Source organism: Pempheris klunzingeri, chromosome 3 (assembly GCF_042242105.1).
Source record: "Pempheris klunzingeri isolate RE-2024b chromosome 3, fPemKlu1.hap1, whole genome shotgun sequence".
NCBI classification, from domain to species: Eukaryota; Metazoa; Chordata; class Actinopteri; order Acropomatiformes; family Pempheridae; genus Pempheris; species Pempheris klunzingeri.
Window position 1 is genome coordinate 19228119 of NC_092014.1, and position 27832 is coordinate 19255950.

The following is a 27832-nucleotide window of genomic DNA, read 5'->3' on the forward strand; positions in this document are numbered from 1 at the left end:
AAGTTCGAAGCAATAACCTTTGAAGAATAGTAAAAATGTGTCGGACATAAAACAGATTCAGAAACAGAGAGAAATTGAAATTATTTGACACAGAGCTATGAGATGGACAGAGAGAGACAAAAGAATTGTTGAAAGCGAAGCAAAATGGGTAGTAGAGGAAATAGGACCTCATGCATGCTGAGGGATCAAAGGAGAGGAGAGTGGGTGAACTAAAGGGAGTTAGATTAGCTGAAGGAACTGAGACGTGATAGTGAAAGGTGTGGGGTTACGTGGGGATGGAGAGATATAGAAAGAAGGTGGCGCAAGAACACTGGGTCAATGGATGGGTCAGTGCCGATAAGCAAGGCGATGAAACCTGTGGTGAAGGCATACGGTTAAGAAAGAGAAAAGGAAGCACTGTAGTGGCTGTTATAAAATCAGCATGGAAAATCCATTTCAACTGCTTTATTCATCAGTGTGTTAATATCTCTGTGGAGCGACATAAAACAAATTATGGCTCTTATAAAAGACTTACTGCATCAGTTTTGACCTGGCCATCATCAGCATTATCACAAACAATTAACAACCAATTAACAGTATGAATGTATGAGTATAGAAAACAAGTGTTACACACAGTCAAGTGCGCATGCACAAAATACATCAAAATAAATATGCATACATCTGGTAACAAACATAATGAAACAACTGCTAACCAACATAAAAGTACTGATACACGTATTATGTAGTACGTACATTCACAAACACACACACACACACACACACTAAAACAAACACAAAGAATTTATGGATAAAAACACACATTAAAACCCAAACTTGTGATATGCATCAAGTGCAACCACTTACAACTCTACTCAGCATTGTCAGTGCAACCGTATAAATGCATCAAGAACTTTAAGCGAAACCGTCACACATATTCGCACACATTGCATTGACATCTCCACGGCATCAGCTACTGCGGGGTTAATGAAAACCACAGACAAGTAACACTGATAAAAAGGTGATTACATGCTTCAAATATTTTTCCCTCTCTGTTGTCAGTCATTAGCTGTTAAATGGCTGGGAAAGACACAACAGACTGAAGCATAGTCATTATCTTGAGGAATTTCTTTTTCAGTTTTCCATTGAGGTGTCTTCAATATGAACAGATATTTCACACCATTAGTAGAGATTGTATCAACACGAAAAGAAAGCACAGGTTCCCTTCTGTTTTGTGTTTTTTTTAATTCGCTGACACTTTTTCACCCAAAATTTGAATCCCTTTCTAGTTGGAATGTTCTATCTTTTCCATCTGTCTTCTTTTCTCGTGATATCTTTGTCCTCATCTCTCCGCTTCCTAACTCTCTCTTGTCTTACTCACATGCACACTTTTGTCTTTCTCGTTCTCATTCTGTCTAAATCTTCCCACGTGTGCATTCCTTCCCTCTGCCTCTATCTCCCTCTCTTTTTCTGTCTTGTTATGAAAAGTAGAGCGTTGAAGCAGTGAAGGTAAATGGGACATGTAATGAGCGGATTGAAGTCCATTTAAAGCTAATGATCTATCTTACAGTTAACAGAGAGAGAGGAAAAGGGGCAAACAAAAAAGATAAATGGTACATAATGTATGACATGAAGTAAAGGTCAAGTTATTCCTATCAAGAAGGATATTGTATAGCACAGTCCGTATCTTACAATCAGCACTTATCAGCTAAATAACTCTTTTTTTGTATTATTTACCATTGCATGTTGTCATTTGGCTTCATTGTTTGGCACTGAATGAACAATGCAGCAGACAGAATAGAGCAAATGAACGATCACATTGGATCAGACACTTATCAAGCTATATTTGAAACACATAATTGGAGCTAAGTGGAATGTGACGAATTAGCACACAACAAGTTGAAGAATCAAACACTCTGCAAACGTATTTCTAAGTAAGTGAGATCATTTTATATTTTGGTTTAAAATCTAGTTTGACTATTGTTAAAAAAAAGTCAGTGGCTTCTTTAAATCACTTAAAACCCATTTTTACAGACTCGCTTTTATGTGATGTTGTCTTTTTTAGGTCATTTTCTGTCCTTTTCTGTCTTTTCCTCAGTGCTCGTCTCCTTTATTCACTCATTCGTTCAATAATTAATTTATTTCATTTTATTTTATATATTGTTTATTATTGCTCTTGTTTTTGCATGTAGGTATTTATATTTGCACTTTTTAATGCTTTAATATATTCTATTTCTTTCCCACTCTGTCTCTCCTGCTTTTGTCTTTTCCTATTTTCCTTTTGTTCTATATTCATTGTAATCCTTGCTTTTGTTTGGCCTCACTGTGCGGCTCTCTGTTGTTCTAATATCCTGTTTTGCTTCGTCCATCAAAGTACTTTATAAACTCTTAAAAAATAAAATTATTATTGTAAAATTATTATTATTATTGTCGTTGTCGTCGTCGTATATTGATTGAATTATCTAGTGCTGACCATGCAAGGCAGTTTGACTTAATTTAAGTAAATGTCACTTCTTGTGTCTTAATTAGCAGTTTTATCATATTTCAGGTGATGTTTAGGTAGACATAAGGGACGTGTCTGTTACATATTCTCAGTATTATTTTAAGCTCTTAAGTTCCAGACAAAAGCATCTTATTTAAAGTTTTAGTCTTTTGTCTTACTTGACAGCATATTTTCAGCTTCATCTTCTAATTTCAAGGATTAGACTTTCATTGAATATTATGATGATGCTTCAGATGGTTTACAACTCACTCAGTATAAGACAAACCTACAGCATAGTCTCAGAATAATCATTAAACCCAACACCCTTCACTGATGATAAAAATAATTTCTACCTGAATGACATATTGTACACCTACAGGGACGATTATTTGTGGAATCTGTCTGATAGACACTTCATGAAAGTCCATGATAGTCCAATGGATTTGTGAAAACTGACCTACGTGTGGTGCTAAAGGAAAATGCAGACATTCACCATTGTGAGTGAGGTTGATACTCTGTGACAGTCTTGTTGTTGGTGACGACTTGTGGTTTTGGTGGCGGCAGAGGAAAAGCCAGGGGATCACCAAAGTCATTAGGATAATAACCCAGGGAGCATGAAAATCTTTAAATAAAATGATAGAAATCCATGAAATTTTTCACCCTGGACCTGAATAATAGTGAAATATTTTAGCCAGTTTACCAGTTTTCAGTTGGAATGGTGGTTCAATGTTACACGGCTCTGATCCATAAGATTACAGGTTTTAAAATTACTCCTTTTTTTCTCTTGCTTTTGGACGTTTTCTCCTACGCACCTGTCCACAAAAATCACCGTGGTGGTTGCATGAACCTTTTTAGTCATGTTTTGAGCACATCCTGATTTAAGAAATCTTATTAAGTAAAATTTGCTTACAGTCAAAAAGCCTTAAGTCCTGTAGTTCTACTCCACAATCTTGTAAAAATAAGAAGACTTGCTCTACCACAACTTTCACAAGTATGGCAGCATTTTCATTTGAATTCCCTCTGTGAAACTAAGCCAAAGTCGGCTTGAAGTAATGTAATGTGCCAATCACAGTGACCAGAGTTGGATGCAGTGAAGATGTCTATCAGTGATGTTCAGTCTTGCTGTGGTTAGCAGATGTTAGTGGAACTAAAGAGACATGAATGCACAACACACAGTGCTAAAACTGGGTTATGCTAGTAGTACAGAAATAAAATGCTCAGCAGGCTGCTTTGCAGAGAACACTCCAAGATCGCTACAGCGTGCTTTTTGAAAGCCTCTGGTGTGATCGTCGAAGAAATGTTCACTCCAGTCTGTTTTTTTTTTTCAAACTGATTTTCCACTTTAGAGTGTATGGGGAGCGGCCAAGAGGCAGACAAAAAGCAGTTGCTTTGGAAAAAGTGCAGTGCCTGGCATCTTTTTAAGCAGCACAGTTCAACATTCATGAAAGTGAATGACTACATAAAATGAAAAAGAAGCATGGATCGACTATACATAGGCAGCCAACAACAACAACACCAAACAGACTGGAAATGGAGGAAATAGGTGTAGAAAAGTTGGTAGTTGATGTTTGTGGAACACATAAACTGTGAGTTTCTTAATTTTTGTTGTAGCTTGTATAGTTTACTGATAGAAGCGGTGACTCCGGCATGTCACTGTGATAACAAAACTGCTTTTCATTCTCAGCACATCATGTGGCAGAGGCAGCAGTTTAACTAAAGAAACCGCAACAGTATGAATGTAGCAATGTAAGTAAACAAAAAGAGTTGCCAAATGCAAGGATGACAGTAATCACTGGCCCTATAAAAGGTAAATATAAGACAGATTATCGGAGCAGATAGATGATGATGTCATTTTTAGTCTCAGTTAGATCTTTGTGCTATGACCATAAATTAACAAAAAACCCTGCACCACCAGTTGGTAAATGTATTGTAAATGAATCAATATCTATAAATACATTTCCCAAAGATTTACCACGACTTGAGCTGTATTGTGATATGACATTGTATATACTGTGAAAGAAGAGTTTTTTTTCTATAGTATCACAAATGCCTATTTACTAAAATAATTTATCAATATCAGTCATTGGATTTAACATACTGTAGACACAATCACTACTGGCTACTAAGTATTCTCATAGCTTCTGTTTCATACAGATGAACTTTTCAAAAGCTTTCAGGTCGACCTTAAGTCAAGAATTTTTGTTGTTTCTTGTTTTCATCCACTTTCATCAGTGTTGTATCTAATGGTCTGAAGGTCATGAGATGAAAATATTACAGAGATAATAGCATTTTTTTCCCCTCTAAATGCTTCTTTAGTGTCTTGGTTCAGAAATAAGTGATAGCAGCCATTTGTAACTTGGTAAATAAGCAAATTAATTACAGCAAATTACACTACTATATATCCTGAAACAGTATATCAATAATCCTGTTTTTGCATTTAGACTAAGAGTAATATAACTAACTAATAACTAAGACTAATGACTATTTTCATAGAGATAATGTCAACCTTTGTTTATTGCAGTTAGTTCTTATCATTGTGGTCATTGTGGACGTCATTTTTTTGTCCCCATATTTTGAGGCGAGAGAAATGCACTGAAGTGCATTTGGGATGTGAGAGGAAAACATGTTTGTGTGTTAATACAAATAATTAATTATTAATCACTCAATAAACACTGACAGCAAGGTGCAGAAGGTGTGGAGTGAAACTAAGTTAGAGAGGGAAGAACTTCAGCCTAACTAAGGACAGCAAAACAGAGAGAGGAGTGGCTGGAGAGCTAGAGTGACAGTCAGGCAGTCAGACAGTCTTGACTGAGCTGTAATCTGCTTACTTTTAATTTAAATCTTATTTCAGTTCTCTCTAAGTCCTAATTCCCATGGTTGTCCTTTTTATACATATCTTTGGTGTTAAGCTCTGCTGTGTAGGCACTGCATTTCCCGTGTCCATCACTTGTCCACGAAGCAGCATGATCACCAATGACGTATTTCTCTTGAGATTTTCTGCTTGTGAAACTGAGGGTTGTAGATCTTTGTGGAGGAAATGTAACACTGGTAAAATATACAATATTTGTACTATATTGTGTCACACTACCTACATTAGATATACATGAATATATTAACTCCAATTTGCTACATCTGGTGTATATCCTTTTTTTTCTAACTGCTTCATGATACAGAAACTCTCACATTTGACAACAGGTGTCACTGAAGGTCGTAAACCTGTGCTCAGGTCACCACAAGTTCAGAAACAGAAAAGTCAAATAGGAAAAGGTGTCAGGTTTATGTGTTGCCCTTTAGCACAGTTACTGACTTACAAGGCCCTACAGGATGGCATTAAGTAAGGGGAAATAAGATATCTATGTCAGCTGGGCAAATGAAATATAAAATATTTCAACTTGGGAGGTTAAATAAAGGAACTGAATGGAATAGAACAGATTTATAGTCAAAAGGAGTCTATGAATTTATGATACCCCAACATGCACAAGGAGGCATTATCCAGCAGATGTCCTTAGTCTGCACCTGCACCATAAACTGTGGGGACAGCATCACTGCAGAAAACCACTTTAACAGAGACACTAAAATGAATTAACGATTAAATAATTGAATAATTTGAGGTGTCTCACTCAGCATCACCACCCTGAAGGTAGTGGACATTGGGTTACTTTAGGTCTCTAACTTCATCTGGTACTTGGCTTCACAGCAGAGAGACGCAAGCTGCTGTACTGTCAATACCTCCCTGTTTCTATCCACTCTTTCATCCTCTTATCCCTCCCTCTGTGCCTTCTCCTCTATCCAAGTCCTGGGGTCATGAGAAGACTCCCTGGAGAGAGTTAGCCCCAACACAGACAAGGGCATCGGTGAAGGATTTGTCCTCTGTGCCCCTTCCCCCTATCCCTCGCTCTATTTCCATGTATTTATCTATCCTTCCATCCGAGAAAGTTAAAGAGGTCTGCAAAGGAACTCAGAGCCCTATCAGACTCTGGGGCATGGGAAAGGATTTTATTTAGAAAGGGTAGAATACTGCAAGGTAACAATTTAAAAAGTGGACTTAGAGCAGCACTGTATGTTCCTCAGATGTGGAGCCAGATATAAAATTAGTCTTTATACAATTAGAAGACACACACTATTTTCCACACAAAAGCTAGTAATTGTTCTTTCTCTTTAGGTCTATAAGTACTGAGTATAGAAATATGGTAAATAAAGGGAAAATCTCAAAGAGAGTGACATCTCATTTGGAGCATCAGTCTTTTTTTCATTCACTTTGGTTTCATATTATGTCTGTCTAGACGTTTTATACAAGAACTGCTTTATTAATGTCATACATTACCGTGGCTCTTCTGATACTGAAGATGTTAGAGGATGTTACAAATACAAGAATTTTGCTTCCCATTACTTTCTATGTGGAAGACGGTGAGACACATCCGTTTCCCAAATTGATGTACATCCACTTTGCTCCAGAGTTCAATCTAATTGAACTTTCACACCCAAAATCGTGATGCTCTCCAGTTTTGAGTAGTCTTGAGATAAAGGGTGGGAATGACCTCTCGTGCATGAAATATTGACTGTTCATTTTCTTTTCGCACTGTGAAATAATCCAAGTATCACAGAGAGCGTTAAGAGAGAGCGAGTAGGTGTAAGGACAGTGACGGAGGTTAATGACAGCAAGTTGTTTGATAAAACGCTGTATAATTTACAATATTGTAGACTTCTGTTGTTAGCTAGCCAAACTAGCTTCTGCATTTAATGTTTACAGTCACCCCATCCCTCCCCCCATCATCTCAAGTAAATTTCACCTGGTGAATTTTGGTCTGATTGTATCTTGGCAGTACATTTTTAGTATCAAGTCTTGTTTAACCTCTCAACTACAGATTGAATTCTGCAGGGTAACAACAAACCTATTTTAGTGGAAGGGAAATATAAGAGTTTCTCATCTCTTTCGGGTTTAGGGATCCTCAGATTCCAAAAAAATAACACAGTTTGACCACTAAGTCAACTCCCATTACTGACAGGGGAGAAATGCTTTATCCATCCACCTTCCCCAAGTGGAATACACCCAACACAGAGCAATGAGTGTAATTTATGAGACTGGGAAAGAGTTTAACCCTCCCTCCCCTCAACAACTACTACCTCCAGGTGTTACTGTTAATAGAATTGTTTTTTTTCACTTCTGTAGTTTTTATTTTTTGTTTAGCTTGTTTCTTACCATTCTTGCTTAAGACTCTTCACATTGGGAGCTCAAACCCTGGGAGGGTCAATGGCGAAATGATTTGTCTTTGTCCTTGTGTCCATCCCTCTAGACTATATTCCCATCTAAATTAAACAACATCCTATGGTGAGGTCAGCCCCTGAAAGTAGCTTTGGTGGGTCTGTCTTCATTCTTTGCTTCTGTTCTTCTCATTGTCTCATTGGTTTTTAATCCTGGTCTGTAGGAAAGCTGTTATTTCTTAGTAGACACGTAATTGTTGTTCAATGCATTCACCTGGTGTCGCTGGAGTAAAACTCCTGCTGACAGAATGGCAAGAATGATTGCCAGCAGATCTCTGAGCCCTGAACACAGAGAGAGATCCACTGCTTGAAACAAAGGCAACTTGCCTTCTCTGCTTTCTTCAGTTCGTCTCTCCATCACAGCAAGTAAAGAACTGACCTCTATGTGTAAATGAAGGAATGTGTTTTCTGCCTTTGTTTCATTCATTTCTTCTAGCTTAATGTGCATTGTCTTCCTAACCTTCTATGTAATGATTGTACAGATGTGGGTTTCTGGTTCTAACTTGGGACCAAAAGTTGTTTTAGATGTTTCTCTGTAGTCAGTTTCTAAGTGACAAGAGTACTAACAGGACGTAATTGCCTTCGGTCCTAGGCGTACTTCCAATTTAAACCAGTTACAGACTGTAAAATTTTATGAGTCCTTGAAGTAGGGAATGGGGAAATGATTCACCCTGTGGCCTCAATTTTCCTCTCCTCCTTTACCTACACATCGAACAGTTCACTAAAGTCGGAGTAACTAACGATGCCGAGAACAGAAAATATCTTCAATAACTTAATTTTTCAAGATATTTTAGCAGAATTTCTGCTTGAATAGACTAAAAACCAGTGGATACAGACAAGGAAAAAAACTATTCTGAGCAGTGCATGACACACTCATTACCTTGAATTCTTAAATGGCCCAAAGTAAGAGGTTTAATAAATAATCCAATGTCTTGAACCTTCACATTAGAGAAGTACGCTGCACATTTAGGTTTTAATTGAGGTTACAATCCTCAAATGCCTAGTAGAAACAACAATGTGATCCGAATTAGGCCCACTTCCCACGCAAATTTTGAAGGAGTCTCAGAGCACAGTTGATTTAACCAGGTTTTCCTGTGAGCAGCCAGATGGAGGAGCATGGTGTGGGATGGCAAAGTACACCACCTAATTAGCTCCAAAAAAACTCAGAGAGCAAGCCCGCCCTTAGCTGTTTTTTGATTAAGAAGTTGGGGTTTGTGTCAAAGTAATTGGAAGTCATTAAAATTTAGAATGAGCCACATTCTCTTTGAACTGTGCCTTTGGGAAAAGCTTCTCTTCACACTAGAGTTTGCGTTGAAGAATAGCAGCTCACTCGTATGATGGTTTTTGAACAAGGCCTGTTTTTTTATGCTCAGCATCAACTTGATACAGGGATTGATTGCAAGTTTAACAGATTCTTTGTCTCGCTCCTCTTCGCTCTTTTCATGCTTTCAAGAGTGATCGCCAAAAGCAAGTGCTCTTTTTAGAGAAATTCAGAGCGAACTATTTGTATCCCACGATTGTGAGGCTGATTGAAGATTAAGAATCCTTTTACTGATGCTAAACTCACTATTTATTCATTATACTTACAACTTTTCCGTCACCAATTAGACAAACTAAAGAACATGAACTTTCCTATGCTTTGCTGGACTGCGATTGGATTTTACATGCATCTAACACCTCACTCTTCCTTGGTACAACAAGGACAGCTCTGTTTTGTGTCTTATTGATTAGACACACAGGGAAATCATTGAGAACAAAGGGAGGAAAGGCAAACTGAATAACAAGCAAGCACAGTTATGGGAACGATCTATAATGTATCTGAATTTCGGTGTGTTTTTCGGTATTTGTTAGTGTCATGCTCTACAAATTGAAGCAGTGCCTTTTCCCGAATGTTGACATGTGGAAATAAGAAGCCTAAATTTTAGGGAGACAGGCTGATGTGATAATGATGTGGTTGGCGAAGATGTCAGTACATGGACGTAACAATTTAATATCTGCATGGCCTGCATTCAGCTTTTCTTTAATGATCATGACAATCAGGAGTTTGGTTTATGGTAAACATTATAAAGGTGGATTGTGTCTCAGGCAAAGCACAAAGAAAGAGAAACTCAGAAACCAGTGAGGAATAAAATTGTATTTTATCATGAACCTTGCGAGGCAGCTGGATACGCGAGATCACCATCAAATGAATATCCATCTTGCTCAGCTGCAACTTATGTGTTTGTTGGTGACCACGGACGTTCATGCCAATCGGCGGGGTTTAGACAGGGAGAAATGTTTACTCAAAAACAACAATTGTAATCCTAAAGAGGTCAGCACAGATGCTGCTAAAGCATCAGCTATATCTGAATTAGAAGTGGAGTGGAGAGGAGAGAGGAGTGCTGTTCCATCCTCCTCTTTTAAAAAAGAGTTTTAACAATGTCATTTGGTTTGTTGATCTGATTGGTTGAAGCCTGTGTTAAAGGTAGATGGTCCATCTGTTTACCTGCAAAGTATTTTTTGAATGTGTCAGCCCCTTTAGAAAAAAAAACAGTGCTGCTTGGATTTTGCAGAAAGAAGAGAAAGATGTAGCTACACATTGTTGTGGTAATATGAAGAAGTATTTAAGCTTTTTACATTTTGGGCAAACTTCCAGCTGAAAATTAGTGAGAGCTTCTCCATTATGTTCCTGTCCTGTTTACGTACCTGCTCCCTCTAACAGATATCAGTCCACATACTACTTTGTTTCTGAGGGAAACTTGTTGCCTGAACAACATTTTCTAGTTTAGGAAGTTCTAACATTTTGTACAGCAAGCAAGTCCCAGTCAGGGTGTATGTAGGGCTTAAGTGCTTAATGTGAAGTGAAACAGTTCAAGCATACACTGCACAGTGAATCCCTGTGCATGTGCTTTGTCTTTTCTTTTAATTGTCTAACAGAGCTTTGGATATTGGCATTGGTAAACTGTGTACATTGTTATTCTGTAATTGTTTGTCTTGGTTGATTGTTGTTTATCTTTGTTAGTAATTGTTTATCAGCTGCTGTTTGTTATTGGATGCTGTTGTTCACATCTTGAGGGGGAATATATGAAAACAACAACATCCAGTAAATATTCAACAGTCTCGCCATATTGCCACGCATCTGTTCCTTGTGTGAATATAAGTGTGTGTGAGACTTTGCAAGTGTATGTGAGCTCAGCTGTGTGTGTTTTAGATAGACGGCTGTTAATATCAGATTTTGCAACAGAGCCAAATGTTCCACCGTGGATAAAGGCTATTATGAATGGCTAGAGGCTGTTTTGGCGAGACTCTGAAATCACAGCAGACAAATAACATTAGAAAGCACAGAACTCACACACACATAAATACATGATACACTCTCAGATATTCAAATACGCAGTACGCATACATACACATGCTACTGATCCAAGCACAGCAACAAGGTAAAGTAGTAAAAGGAACCATTCAGAATATGTAGTAAAGCACACAAACATAACCCAGCCTTGGGGTTACTGGTGGCTGTAAAATTAACAAAACTGAAATTACAAAGTTACACAACTTGTTATTAATAATAAATTATGCTACTAGCCCTTCTAATAATGATTAAAGCATGGTACTGTTCCCCAGAGATAGTGCATAGTTTCATACTTGCTGAATTGGGGGTAATACTGGAGTTCACAGTGGGGTCACTGACTACCAAGGACCCTTATAGAGTTTGGATCAGGCTCTTTGTGGCCTACCAGTGTGCATTGTTCTAATAAGGGTTTAACTATTGTTTTGAACTTGGCTTTGAAATTCCATGTGCAAAACAACAAACAAATATTTCTGATAATTTGAGGGGGTTCCTTGCTCTGTTGCTCTTCCTGACTAGTCAAATAGGATAAAGAAACTGTTTTTGACTGGATAGAACAATGTGGTTCTTGCGGATAGTTTTAACATGTGTAGATTAAATCAAGATGGCACCCATCAGTGCATTAATTATGAAAATTACATGTTCCAAGAAATAATTTCAGAAATCAGTTGAAATAGCATTTATATTAAAGAGCATTTATATTAAAGATGTGTCAGTGACTGATGAGAACAAATGCTGGAGGTGTGTTTTCAGTCATTTGATACCGTCATAGGTGGCATGATGATATACTATAATTTGATTTACATGGATTTTCTCTAACTTGCCTTATTTTCTGACATTGGGTATCAATCATTGAAAATTTCACTAATTTAAGATCTAGTAGTATCACAACAGTAACCTTTTTGTTTGCTCAAAGTACAGTCACACAAGTAGCACAAAGTAGTCATATAGAAAAAAAATGTAACAAAAGTATTGCTTACAAAGGCTTTTCCATTAACTACCTCAATTATTATATGTTGCTTGGAATTTTTGAAACAGATTAGTTCAGTTTTGATCATTTAGAACGTTGCATAACTTCATTTAAGGAATCTCCCCGTTCAAAATTCCCTTAACCTTTGATGATGATTCTCCAGAGAGAGTGGAGAGAAATAAAGTAAAAGAAATAGCTCTAGTCCAATACAACCGGGAATCAATGCAACCGGGAATAAGGAGAGAGACTCAAAAACATTCATGTTTGAAGGATGGGGTAAAAAGAAAACAAAAATGTAAAAGACGGAGATAAAGCAGTGGGAAGGTGTGGCATTTTAACCACCATGACCTCTCTGTTTGTACGTTTTCAGCTGAGAGAGAAAGAGCAAGCTCAGCCAGAATCCAGTCAGGAGGCGAGAGACGAGGAGGAGGAATGAGAGAAACACAGATAGGATGATGATAGGAGGCAGGCAATGAGGCAGAGACAGAGAGGAAAGCACAGAGTCGATCTTATGGTCTTGTCTCTGCTCCTCGCTCCTTTTCCTACTCTCAGCACACTCTCTTTCTGCTTCCCCCCTTTTCTCCGCTTCCCATGCTCTCTCTCCCGATCCCTTGTTCTGTTGCTTCATGCGTTTTTCCATCTTTCCATCTTCTTTTCTTTCCTTCTCTTTCTGCCCACTAGAGGGAGGGTATGAAATACCGCATATTATCATTTTATCTATGTATGTATGGTTTCAGGAATCTGTTTCCCCCCCCCCCAAGTATTTATTTGTTGTATATATCACATAAGATTTGTGATATATACAAATCCTTAAAATACCTGAAAATATGATGGACGTTGCCACTGATATTCAGTACAGGTACAAAAATTGTCACATCTTCCTGTGCGTCATGTTTGATACATGTAGAAGATGATGTGTCACCTTCTACACAGTCACTTTCTCCTCACTCATTAAACTTACTCTCTTGTTTTATTTATTCATGCTCAGCCCACACAAGCAATGCAACTGTTTTTTTCTTTTTCTTTTGGAAAATTTGAGTACTTTTCTAAAGTTAAATTTTCAGGTTTTGACTGACCGAACTGCAGAGGAGAGTTTTAATGCTTTCTAGCCCACAATTAATGAAAAAGGTTTGACAAGGAATATTCTATCCCCCTTGGTTACAAATTAAATAAATTAATAAATAGGAAATATAAAAAGAGAAGTTCCTCATAAAATACCGCAACCTTCAACTAAATGCAACATACACTAGACTCACTCTATTCATCTTTGACTTTAGCCTCATTTTGTGAATTTGTGATAGTCTTGCTTGATTTTGTTTGCACTTTGTGCCACAACCTTTTTTTCATATTATCAGCACAAAATGCAGTTGAGGCAGTGGTTCTTGTACATTAAAGTAGAACAGCGAGGTAAGGTGCCTCTCCCTGGGGCACTTTATCAGTTTTTATGGGAGCAGAGTGACATTCACAATCTCATTTCCCAACATATGTTCTTCCATCTGTATAACCAATAATGTGCAGCAGCTAAAGTTGCACACTTGCAGATACACCCCTAACCCGTAAATCTCTCTGTGAGGACGTCTTCATATTTTTTCTGTAGTGTTGATCGCTGTGTGCTCCACTTTAGAAATTACTTATCAAATTACCTTCAGTACTATATTTTTTTCTATTCTTCTCTGTACCCGTATGGTATGCAGCGGCAGACACCCAACTTAACCACAGGGATCGTTTAAGTTTCAACCAGTCTTTAGAAAAATACAATATAGGCAATATAGGTATATTAAATAACGAGGAGTATACAATTGCTACAGATGTAACTAATGGAGCAATTGATCACTACGCAAGCGACTGAACTGAAAGTGTAACTTTTGAGTTAGCGGAATGTTATTAATATCAATTTATTATCTTTCTATCTGACTTCTTCCATCTGGAAAAGGTGAATTTTGAAGGTTTTCAAAGACTGCCGACTCCTTATCACATCATTAAAAAAAGCTATGTTGCATAACATAAGGTGTGAACCCACAGATGGGTGAAGACAGCACACACTCTACGCACACTAAATGCACTGTAGTTTGTCTATTGCCTTTGTGAGGGAGCTCTAATGTTTCTCTGCTAAGAGCTGTTTTATGTCAGCCTCCGCTGTATGGAATACTGAGACAATGCTAATGAAGCAAAGCATAGACTGTCCCGCTGTTTTTCCGACCTCGTATCTGCAATTGGGAGCAAAGCAAATATACATATATACCTTTCTGGCTTCTCGTCTGTATTTGTTCATCTATGAAAGCTGCAAGAAACACAAGAAACTTTTTTTGTTCTTTTTGGACCCTTCATCTTTTCTTCTGTTTGAAAGCAGCAAGCAACTCTTGGTGATAAAAAAGTTTAGTAGCAAAGTTCTTTTCCTCAAGGGGTAAATTAGTTACAAAGATGTAGATGTAGGACTGTAATAATCACACAATAAAAGTAAGTTTTTGCTTCAGTTGATAAACGTTTGTCAGAGTGAAAGATGGACTTTAAAGAGGACCTATTATTCAAAATGTACTTTTTAATGTCTTTCCAACAGAAATGTGTCCCTGGTGTGTCTAGAGACACGAGACCTAAACTATGAGAAAAGACCATCATCTTCTGCTTCATCTTTCAGAAAATGTGTGTGAAACGTGCTGTTTAGATTTGGCTCCTTTTCTTATGAAAAAAACAGAGTTGTTGAACATGGGACCTTGTTCAGCCCTTCAGCATGGCCGACTGTCCTGCCCATTGAAAACCTGAATCCACCTCACTGTCCACCATTGTTTTAATTGTTCACAAGCAAAGCATGCAAATTATTCTGCTGTTGGCTGCAAAAACCAATACATATCTATCACGAAGAACCAGTACATTAATTTCATTTTGTAAAAGACTTGATATAATCTGTGACCCAACTTCAGACTTGGAAGAAGTATGTTTTGTAGTGTTTCATGTTGCTTTGCTGTTTATTTGGCAGGCTGAATTTGCTGTTAGCATGTCTCGTGGACACCGGCAGAGAGATGTGGGGGTTTGCGGGTGGTGCTTGCTCAGGCTTGTGAGAGCTGACCAATCAGAAAATACATTTTTTGACCATTGCAGCAACTAAAGATAGAAGGATCAAACAAAAGTTATTTAGAACAAGGTTATTTTGTGACCAGATGTGCTGGGCAGATAGATGGGTACCATGTATTCACCATATCTGCCATTACACTAGACATGATATTGATAACTTTTCTCTACCCGCCCCCATCTTTTTGTCCCTTTCTCTTTTTTTGTGTGTGTAAATGTCCGTCTTCAAGTCTGTCTCAAAACCAAGTCAATGAACAATGAATGGAATGGCTAAAGTTGCAGAGAAGTGAAGCTAGTCTTTCACTACTGATTAAATTATCAGCTTGGCGCCCCATTGGAGGCACAAAGGCATGAAATTACTTGACATTTTTTCTCCTTACGCACTGTGCCATTAGCCATTGCCTCAGCTACATTTCACAGTGAGGAGGACAGCGAGAGCCTCTAAAAGTTGTTTTGAAGTAACTCAAGATTTGTCGGGCAGTGTGAAGATGGTTAGATGTACAGAGCATTGAACGTCATGACAAGACAGCTGTGCAAACAGGCAAACTGTTGAGAAGTGTGTGATAAAGTGGCTGTTGGTATTTCAACATCATATATTTTCATATATGTATACTATGATGCACACACACATATACAGTACTGATACACACACACAGATTTTGTGGTTGAAATTCAAATTTAAGCACCCAGATTTGCTGAAGTACAACATTCACTCTTCAGTGGTCATAACCCCTTTAACACCAAACACCTGCACACGCACATTCACCTGCGCACGCACACACACACACACACACACACACACACACACTCCTGTCTCTTGCTCTTTCTGGCACACACAAACATACACGCACATTATTTCCACAAAGACAAACCTCTAATGTACCTTGACTCACTCCTGTCCCACCTCAGTAACTCAGTGGGGACTTTTATAACTTTCTAAAACAGCCCAAGGCTTTCTCTTTTCACTTTTTCTTTTTTTTTACACCTGCAGGATTCATGGGGCGATTTAAGCACGCTGCATCACCCTTCCTCACCCAGACAAAGACTCGCTGCAAAAGTTGGGAGATGTTAAAAAGCCCATATTTCTACATTCTGTCTTAACTCTCTAAAAGTCAAAGGCTGTTGCATTTCGTGTCTTCAGTCTTGCCTCGATGCATCACTCATGACCACTTTTTAAAATTTAAAAAGTTTTTAAAGTGCTTCTTGGATGGAGTCGGATGGTGGAGACAGGGGCACTGAGGCAGATGACGGAGCATTTAGCATGAAAAGGTTAAAGGTTTGCGTCCCAAATGGCAAGGTGGCGATAAGGTGGTGTGGCTTTCAGCGGTTCTGAAGAGGAAAAGGGCAGGATGAATGTCAGCCAAGTCTTCTGGGACATATAAATCACACTAAAAGTCCTGGATTTGAACATTCCCAGCAAGATTTTCTGCACAACTTCCCACATTGCTTTCAGAAATACACTAAATGTAGTGATTTCCCTTGCAAGAATGCAATTTCATCCACAGCAAGGGGACCAAGCTCATAGGATTTATGATTTCATGGGAAAGTCACACTTCATGCAAATGATGTGTATGTTTTTTTCGTCACTTTCAGTAATTATGAACTGTCACGATAAAATTTAACATTCCTGATATAACTGAAATGCTGGTATGTACCAGTCGTGTGGGGGGTTATGCGGGTTACCACCCTTGAATTACACCACAGAAATTCTCTGCCATGCCTCATTCATGATTAAGGCGCTGGCTGTATAAAAAAAGCACTAGCGTCTTGAAATTAAACAGTTTGGGTTTACTTTAACAAACTGAAATGAGGACATTGTTGAAATAAGGATAAATAAGACAAATATAAACTGTCTCAAATAATTCATCTTGATTTAAGCTCACTTTGAAACCACAAGGCACAAGCTGATGTTTTGGTCATGCAACATTTATTTAGATTGTCACAAACCACTATTTTCAAAATTCATGCATGGCCTTTACAGCCAGAATGCCACATAGGGAGCTGGGGAGTGACACTTTAAATACAAACAGCCTTAAAATGTGGATGCAGGAAATTCAAAACAACCACAACCATATTGTAATGTTTTAGTCATATAGAGTTTTTATGACTGAGGAAAATAATATATTACATTACCTACTTGCTAACTAGCTTAACTGCCTTGCAATGCTGCTCTCATGACGTAACCACTTGAACGCCAAGGATATCGTGTACACAACTACCCATGTTGTAACTGTGAACTCACAAGTTCCATTTGAAGGCAGCATATGTTGATTTAGCACATTTTTAGGTGTGACGTGTAGTTCTGGGCACCTCAACCCTATGCTCTCCAGTGCTTTGGTTTTGAAAAGTCAAATAAGTGCATTTTCAACAGATATTGTTCATACTGAAGTAAAGTGACTGATAGGTTTTATAGGGTTTATCAGGTCCAATTTCAGGGTCTCTACGAGTATTTTTGACACAAGAATGTGTCAACTGACAGCTACCTGCTATCAGGCTACTGAATAGGCATTGTCATCACACATATGTGCCAGATGTTTGGGCTAATAGACCCCTACTAAACCCACCAGTAGGTTCAGGAGGTTGTTGCCGTCTAAAGCTGGAAAAACACGTATTTACATTTACTCAGCCAATTCCGTTGAGCACTGTAATTATTTGAGCTCTACAAACTGAGCCCAGATGCCCTGTTCAGTGTTGCAAACTCAGCCGTGCCTCGCCGGAAAGACACAGGGTCAGTATTTAAACATAATGCAAAGTAGGAATACATTTAGTGAATATAGGAAGTAGCAGTTACGACAAAATCATGGTGAGGATCAAACTCAGATTTAAAACATTGAAAAACATAAAAATATACAAACACGGTTGATGACTGTGCTATAAAGAACTGATATTTCCAACACATGCACAACTGAGGATTCTGAGAGATCACATTTCTTAAAATGTGCAAAATTAGTCTTTTTTGTGTCCTTTTTGAATATTTAAGACCTCCCCTCCTGCTCTTCCTCTGTTTTTTCCCTGAAATGAGTTAAGATAAAAACCATTTCATATTGATGTATTTCTGTCCTGCTTATCTTGTCAGGTTGGACAAATATGGACGCTGTATAAAATGGCCTTGTCGCAACTGAAGGTCAAAACAGATCTATGAGCGAGTGGAGGGGGCAGGGGATTGTTGGTGTGTGTGAGAGAGAGAAAGGGAGGAATAATGTAAGAATCAGAAGCAGAGAGGGAGGGAAGACAGTTTCCTCTAATAATAATGAATTGCAAAGATAACAGCTTAGCTGCAGGCTCCTGCTATCTGCACCATGAAAAAAACATAACCATGCAGGGGCCTGACCAGAAACTTTATGTGCCTGTTTGTGTGCATTTGTTTGCGTATGTGTGTTACTTAGGGACTTAGAAAGACTGTATAAAGCAAGCTGAACATTTGTGTCTGTGAAACAGTTTATTTCAGTGATGAATCATGTTTTACTTTGATAGTTGATTGTCACAAGATAAGATCATCAGTTCAGTGCCTCGAAGAAAGAAGACCATGAAGATTCAGTCATTTTTCTCTGTGGGTGTGCGTGTTTAAAGTTTAAAGAGTCTGCTGCAATGCTAACAGCTCTGTGAAGCTGTACATGGACACAGAGGAACTAAATGCTAACATCAAAAATGTGTGTGTGTATATACTGTATATATATATATATATATATATATATAGAGAGAGAGAGAGAGAGATTCAGTACATATGTACAGAATCTCAAATGAAGAGCAAGACAGAGAGCCGTGTCACATGCATGAAAAAAACTTTAATGACCATTCATTCTTTGTCAAAACATTTTAAGACATTACTTTTCTTCAAATTCACAAGTCTAACAAGTAATTCCAAGGCCTTCGTGAGAATGCTGATGCCTCAAATGCTCTACATGAGTACAAGATACATTCATAAATTGGAAACATCATCATTCAAAGAACAGCAATAAAATACACGGCATCAACAGTGGCCTCCAGACTAGCCTCTAACACATATATTATCCCAAGTTAATCAAGTTGAAACTTGTATGAAATCTCAAACTCAATTTTTCAGCTGTTAATCGATGTTCATGGCAATTTTATTATGGAACTCATCCATCCTGATCAAACTTACAATAATCCATCACACAGCAGCTTTTTCTGGTGTTTTCCATTGCCAACTACTGACAGTGACAAAAGTGATTTGTTCTTACAGTTTAGGAATTGAACATATTATCATACAAGTTACAGCATCGCCCACTCAGAGACTTGTCCATTTCCCTCCGGCTACTCATGGTTATATTACATTTCCCTTGAGTGTTAAAATATTATGGCACTTTATGCCAAGTAAAATTTTAAATAGTTTGTAGTGGTCAAACTGTGTAACTGAATGATTAACATCCATGTATAATGGGTTTTCCACTATGCAAATGGATAGATATGCCACTATATGTCTCTATAAGGTAAGAAAGTAATAAATGGCATGTTTGTGATGGAAACAGACAGGTGAGTTGAAACAGAGACAAAGACAAACAGGGAGGGCAGAGCTGACATGGAGAAAGAGGGGCAAGAGACATGGAGTGATAGACAGTCACTATGCATGTGTGTGCCTGCCCATCAGAGCTGGTTTAAGCCTGCAGCAGCGTCACTGTAATTGACTCAGCTGTCAAACTAGCCGAAGATCTTCACATCACTGCTGTTGACTAGGCCAGCAAGCTCTCTGTCTCTGTCCTTCTTCCTCCCTCTCTCTACATTGCACATGCAAAACTTTGGGATAATGAATAACAGGATACTTTTGACCATTTTCATTCCCCCAAACGCTGTTTTGATCTCTTGTCTTTCTGTCTGTCTGTTCGGTTGTCTGTCTGTCTCCCTTTGTTTCTCTTCTTCCTAACCTCTGACTGCTACAGCATAAATTCGGTTTTTACAGATCAATAAGTCAGGCCCAATGTGAAGTGTCTGCTTCCAACACTTATTATATCACTTGGATGCTCAGCACTGCACAGCAGCAAACCTTCCCTCACCTTTAATCCACCTCACGGCTCCTCTACACCTCCAAGACTTCTACCTTCAACTCAGAATAAATACCACAGTTAGCTCAGACAAACATCAAACTCAAACCTACTGACGGACGGAAGGTTTTTCTGTAAAGGTCTTAAAAGGAATTATAATAATTTAATTGAAGAATTTAATGGGTTAGATTTTTTTCTCCATATCTATCTCTAAATTTGGAGATTTTTTAACATGCTTTGCATGTTACATGCTCTCTCCCTCCCTCCCCCCTCCTCTCTCCATCTTTGCATCGACAATCGCACACAAGTTTATTGTATTCAACTAGAAAATGACATTAAAATGAAATGAAAGTAAAGCAAACAGAGTATTTGTGATGGTAATAAATGTAAGAGTAAACTCCGGAAAACAACCTCATATTTACACACATATGTGACTAGAACTAACAACAGACAAATAAGGACAAAACAAAAACACGAACTCCACATGCAAGGCAAGCAGAGGAGAAACTGAATAAATACTAGGCTACAGCAACACTAGCACAACAATGACCAAAACAACAACAGGTTAGTAACCCTCACTGCAAGCAGCTGGTAATGCAGTAATAGATTTGGAGTTGGATTGGTAAGGAAGGCCAATTAAATTTCTAAATCATCCGGGGTAGCAGAAAGGATATGCTTGTCTGTGGCAGCTAAGCCAGCTGCTGACATCGGGAGTAAGAAGAAAAAAGCTTTGCAGCTGCACAGTTGGGGTGCTATAAGTCAGGCATTCAAATTTGGTAATGTAACAAAAAGATCAGAATGATGACCAAGAAAAAAAACATGTTGGGGGATATTGAACTTAAGAAAACTTCCTGATTAACCATACCTTGTTACTTATTAACTACAACACAGATATTTGCACACATAATGTCCAAAGGATTAAAAAGAGATCCAACATCACACGGTTACGGTTTTAACGGTTGTTCAGTTATTGATATACGATATGAATTTTGGCCTACAGACAGCAAGTGAGATTTAAATATAAGTGATGACAACACTCCCAATCTAATTGAAAATAAAAATACAAACATCTAAACTCAGACATGATATAATAGTAATTAACTAACAGCATTTGGCTTTCTTTTGGCTGTAAAGTTGTGCTGCAGATTAGGACGAGAAAAGTGCAGGGCGAGGTGTGAAGATCGGAGGGCTTGCCATCTCCCTGCCGTAATAGGCCTGGGAGAACGTCAGGGCAGAAACTCCAGAGCTATTTCACAGTCAGTTGTGAATGGTCCCCAATCCACCCACCCCCTCACTTCCATCACACCCAAGGCACTGGAGAAGACTTTGATGGTTCTCAGACTGATGCCAGTCTTTGTTTGGTATCTTGTCTTTGTCTTCACACCAATATTTAATTTGCTCTGGTCTAAATCAGTTGAGTTTGTAAACTTGAAGTGTTTTCACCTGGTTTCGGTTTCTTTTCACAGAGAGAAAAAAACAAACTTTACCAAAATGCATCAGTACAAACCATGAGAACATTCACTCTGCTCATTTTGTGCAAAGCAAGAACGTAAATATGGGAAGAAGGTTCTGTGTTCTGGACTAATACATATTTCTGTGAGAGAGAAACATTGCTCGGCAATTTAACGTGGACCAACAGGACAGTTGGCGTTTTTTCATAATCTTGGTAATTGTAAAAAAAAATACCAGAATGGCCAGTGCACTTTGAGCAAATGTCTTGAGATAACTATACTGCTTCACACTTTGCATTCTGCCTTCAGACAACTGATACTAATACTAATACTTATATTGCACATGTACAAACCTGGCTACAGGAGTTGTTTAGCTCAGACTTGTGAAATGCACCTGGTAGTTGGGTCGGATCGAGGTCAGATTACATTCCCACCACAACAGACTGCTCAAGAGTTTATGTTGAACCAGACAAAGGTCGCCTCCTCTCCAGGGTCTTGCTGCAGTTGTTTGGTCTACACCCAAGTGAATTCACACCTGCCCAAATAAGTTGCACCAAGGGCGAAAATGAACCAGAGTCCGATTTAATCAGTCTAAAAAGTGCATCAGAACGAGTCAGAAAAAGACCAACTTTGAAATAGTAATAATCTTTAAGTGCAGGTTCATTACTTTGGTTCAATTAAATATGAAAAACCAGTGCAGAGGGAATTTTTCTCTGTTAATGTTTAGTTCTTCAGATTTAAACTCTAAAATGTAAAATTATTCCTCACCAAAGGGCCTGTGAGTACAATATACATTTTCTTCATTCTGGGATCTCAAGTAAGAGAAAGGACATTAACAGAGTAAGCTTGGTATGGTCACTCCCAGCCAAAGTGCCTTTGGCCAAGGCACTGGTGCATGATTATGTCTTTCTGTAGTTTGGGTGTGGACTGAACGCACGTCATGAGATTAGTTAGTCTACCGTTTGGCTTGAATGCTTTCCCCTCCAACCTTTCAGTATGGATTGGGAAACCAGCATTCTGAAGTGCCCTTGAGCAAAGCGTGTCTGGAAAAGTTCCCATATAGCAAAGCAGTAATTCTTATTTGATCCTTGTTGTGAATCTGCTGTTTAATTTGTTATACCCCCACTTCATAAATTGTAATTCTGTCTGCTTTGCTGAAAGCGCTCTTTATTAAATTTCGCTTGCCAACATGCCCTTGAGCGAAGCACTGTGCTTATCTAACACCACCAAGCTGCTTAATCATCTCACATTGTTTGCAACTTTGAATCACAGACTTAGCTACTGACCCTTCACGCTCTACGATAAGTGATGGCAGCTATAGTCAGAGCACTTTGGAGTAATGCAATATAACAATTCTTCATTCTTTAAATTTTCACTTATTTTCAATGTTGCCAAAGCATCAGAAAATTCAAAAATAAAAGCAAAATACAATGTGTCCAATAACTTGGACAGTATACAATAATACAATCATTGATATGACATTCAAATTGATTAGTCAATTATATATTATTAGACTGTAGTGTCTTGTGGGGATATTTTGCTGGGCTCCATTATGACGACAACATTTTTCTTTTGTTATTGAGAAAGACGCACATAAACAGACACATTGTGTGAGTGTGTATTTATATCCAGGTCATTCACTGTCCCTCAGGTTGTGCCATGTTGATCCATATTGGGCAGTGAGATATGCCCTGTCTCCTTTTTAATTGGAAGAGCCCATTAAGGTCTTTGAAATCTGATATTACAGAACTCGTTGAAGTTAATCTTCCTCGTTCCATTGAATGAAGGTTCAACAAAGTACATCGTAACGAGGAAAGACCAGCACTTACTAACACACTCCTCAGTTTTGAGTTGTGTATTCAAGAGGCATGTGAACATGTTGATAGCGTAACTCCAGGGAGTCCTTTATTCAAGACTAAACATAGTATTATCAGGTTCTGATTTTTCGCTTGTTATATTAGCTTTATGAGTACATCGTCTTCAGCTGCTCTAGCCGCTCATTGTTTGAGATCCTTGCTCTCCATCAACTCAGTATTGATCCTGTAGTCATAGTCTATTGTTAGCTGAAGCATCGGGCTAAAACCATCCTGTTTGTTCATACTGCACTGTATGACTGCAGGTGTGTGATTCCATTGTTTCCACGCCTGGAAGTGTGTGACTGAAGTGTGTTTATGGTCCTCAGGCTGGAGTCCCCGACTCGGACCCTGACCCTGGAGGCTCCCAGGGGGGTGGAGGTCAACGCTGGGGTGGGAGACTTTACAGCGTCCTGTAGGAAAGACCTACTCTTGCAGTCCTCAGAAGGAGAGGTGAGTGTGTTTTCATCTGTTGCTTTATGTGTGTGAGTTTGTTTGTGAAAATAAAAGTGAGAATAATGCAATCAGTATGTTCAGTGTTCAGTATGTGACAATACCCTTCATGTATGTGTGTACATTATGTGTCTGTGTGTGGGTATTTGTTTGTGAGAGAAAAGGAAGAGAGAAACTGACATAAATAGCTTTGTTCATGTGTAAATACAAGGGACATCATAAAGTAGCAAAACCATTGAGGTGTGTGTCAGTGTGTGTGCAGGTGTGTGTGGTGTCTTTAGAATCTGTGGCACTCTATTGTGTTGGGCCCGCTTCATTAAAGTACCTTATTAGGCTAATGAGCGTCATCAATCCAGGCGACCTTGTCCTCCTTTTCTCCCCTCCTCCTCTCATCCTTCCTTTCTTCCCTTCTTCTGTTTGGGAGAAGTGACTTCATTAAAGCTCATTTGATGAGGTTCCCTGTCAGTTGCTGCTGCTCCGTGTGTGTTTTTGTATGTGTGCATCATTGTTAGGCTGCTATCTCACTGTCAAGCTTTTTGCATTGCAGCCTGCCACATTCCGTGAGCACTGATCCAGACTTAGCTATTATGTGTGTGTGTGTGTGTGTGTGTGTCTCTGTGTGTGTCTGTGTATGTATCAGCCTGCCATGTTGCATGTCTGCTGGAGCATAGTGTGTCATTAACTCAGTAATTATCAGAAGAATGGCCCCCGCTCGTTCGTCGCACTTACTGTCATTGTCAGTCATACACACACACTGTCTTCGATCACAAAACCAGACATTTTCACTTTCTCATACCAGCAATCCCGCATGCACATGTACACACATACCCCCACCACACACACAAAGATAACAGAAGTCTCTGAAAACGACAGTAAAACTTGGATGCTTCTCTTCCAGACTAATTTCTCATGTCCTGTCCTCTATCAAAATCTTTTTACTCTTCTTTTCTCTCTACTTTTCTTTTACCCCCCCCCCCTTTTCTTTCTTCCCTCTCATTTCTTTATCTTGTTTCCATCCACTGAACCTTACTTTTGAAAAGTACACAACTTCATCCATAGGACTAGACACTAGAAGGTTTGAGTTAAATTAAGCACACAGAGGTCACCAAACTCCTGGGACACCTCTGGCCTATCGGTGACAATAATAAAGGAGAACCTCAGATATACAGTAGATGGTGGATTTTTCAACTATATAATTCAGCCTGGCAGAGGGGCACACAGTGTAATACAGCCATGGGGAGGTGTGTAGACAAAAGTTTGAGGAAGTTATACTAAATAAAATGAAATACAGAACATAAACTAGTTTGTTCATTTGTGACCCCCGTGAATCGCCAAAAATGCACAAAAAATGCAATATGGCCGACTTCCTGTTGGGTTTAGGTCATCGCTCCAAGAGACTTTTTTGTACATCTTGAAGAGATACATGTACCTACCAAATTTCATAAAATCAAACACACAAAATCAAACGCCTATAATATGTCAAGTGGATTGATTATTTTATTATGCAATAATAGATCAGATAAGATTTTTTGAGTTAGTATGGTGATAATGTTCTTTGAGTGTTGTGCAGATCCAAAGGAGAACTCCTATCAGGCTCACGGAGCTGAGACTGGCGCTGACCCTCTCTAAACCAGCATTGATGAAATAAAGATCAGAAACGTTTTCCCGATGCTGTTGCCCTCAGGCCGACATACATGGAAGGTGAAATGCACCTACAATGAGCCTGAAAGCTGTGCTGCCACCTTTGCAAAGAAACATCCCACCTCAGTGGACGACAACCCGGTGAGGATGAAAGGAAATGTGTCGAGGATCATGGGTATGGCTGCTGACCATAAAGGTCACAAGTACCCATACAACTACGCCATGCCTAAACATCTGCAGAGAGATGTAGGCACAAACAGTGTCAGATTTCCCATTGCTTGGCCAGCCTGAGTCCCATTTCATCCTCTCCCCCCCCTCCCGTTACAAGCCGCCAGGTCCAAGCTGGGTTAGTTTAGCTCACTTCCCTCCCCTTTGCGGCAGTCACACCAGTCCGCTGCAGCATTTGGTCCAGCCGTGGGCAGCGATTATTTCAAGGTTGGCAACAAAATAACATGTTGAAACAAAAATGTGGTGATGCTTGAAGGAGCACTACTTCTACTTCCTGTCATGGTGGACTTAGGGCAGATTGGATGCTAATGTGAATCACTTTTGTCCCTTAGGTATGACTAGACCTTATATATTGAACATTCAAACAGGATATCGCAATATAATATGAAAAATCACACAATTAAAGCTTCCATTTAAAGTGAATCACTATTTTTGCCTTGTAACATGAGCATATAGCTACAGTACAGACCAAGTCTTGAGATCCTTCAAGAAGAAAGGACTGTTTCAGAATCCTGGTGATGACAAATCTTGCACATGTTGGAGATGATTTTCACAGCCTGCCGCTCTGATCCATGGTATGAGACTTATGTTTCTTAGCCCGCCTCTCAGCTTTTAACAACCTTATTTGTCTTGGCCAACTTTGCTGTGGCCATTAGGAAAGTTGCCATTGTACATGAACAAGTCTTTCACTTCTTTGTGGTAGTAAACACAACACATGAGCCCACTGATAACTGCTTCATTATAGACATTTTTGCTTGACCAGAAGTAATGTAACAATTTTAATCAGCATGTGTAGAAGGTGACTACCAGCTAAACAGGCACTACAGTTCCACACACACTGGGAGAGCTGAGCCTCCCTCCGGGCTACAACAGAGGTACACCCACCATTAGGGATGTGCATTTTTAAGCAAACATACTACTCGTTAGTCACCTTGAGGTATTCAAAGAATCCTTGAATCTTCAAAGGTTTATTTTCTGTCTATGCTCCCCTCACATAGTTAAACAAATTTTTAATGTGCAAAAAATTTTATTTCACAGCTAATGCAACATTACCTTGAGTATAAACAAAAAACCTATGCATGTTAATATTAGTCAAATACCTGCAGATATTTAGTTACGAAACATTTTGACATTTGGGGGTAAACTAGCCAGGACCGAAATGGCAATTTTTTTTCATCTCGAATGCTTACACATTCATGTAGATAAATGTTCAAAATCTACCTTTAACATTGTGCATCCTCACTCTGGTCTGTAGTTAAGTTTAGGCAACAAAAGCACTTTGGTCAAGATTAGAGAAATATCATCATTTTGGTTATTGTGGCAGATAACAATTGAAATATGTTGACAGTGAACATTTTACTGATACATTCAATATCATTATTTTTTTCGGTACATCAATTAACAACATTTCCCCATCATGTTAAACATAATTTGGTTGGCATTATATTTCTGTCAAAACATATTTGCTGTTGCAAAATTGTTAGAAAACAAGGCTGTTAATTTGCATCCCTCCAATTTCCCACACCTGCCTCTAACAATTTCCTCTTGGTTTTTCCACATGCACAGGGCGTCGAGCATGCACAAAAGCAAACAATGTCAGAATCATTGTCTTGAAATGTCTTGCTCACATAACTTGCTGGAAAGACAGATGTTGTTTACAATCATCAGAATTTTCTTTGAGTCATGTCCAACATAAACAAACCAATAATCTGATAAACATAAACCCAATGAATTATTTGAATACTAAGATGGTTTGTAATTTGCTAATCAAACACATGCCCTAGTTAATTTTTTGAGTATGGGGCTGTTCTGACTGTGTATGCTGAATGTTGATTTTACCCATGGTAACCTGAATACATCATGGCATTTTTTTGTCATATTGTTATGGCTGTATAATTTCACAACAGCATTGAGTGTAAAGGAAAAGACTTACAACAAGGCCCTTTGCCTCTTATTGGAACTTCTCCTTTACCCTTTAGTATGTTGCTCCTCCTTCTGAATGTACTTATTACCTCTCCTCTTTTCTCTGTCCTGTATCTCTTCCTTGTTCCCCTGTCTTCTACTTTCTTCCCTGACTGATCTAACTCCTCATATTTCTCATCATCCTCCTTTACTATGCTTC

General features: G+C 38.7%; 1 protein-coding gene across 1 annotated transcript in view; it reads left to right on the forward strand.

The window, feature by feature from the left end:
* Window positions 1–27832, forward strand: part of LOC139222351 (zeta-sarcoglycan) — a 273275-nt gene that overhangs the window by 231331 nt on the left and 14112 nt on the right. The window contains exon 7 of the mRNA XM_070854258.1: window positions 23718–23841. Within this exon, the coding sequence (XP_070710359.1) occupies window positions 23718–23841 (124 nt within the window). The remainder of the gene's footprint in view (window positions 1–23717; window positions 23842–27832) is intronic.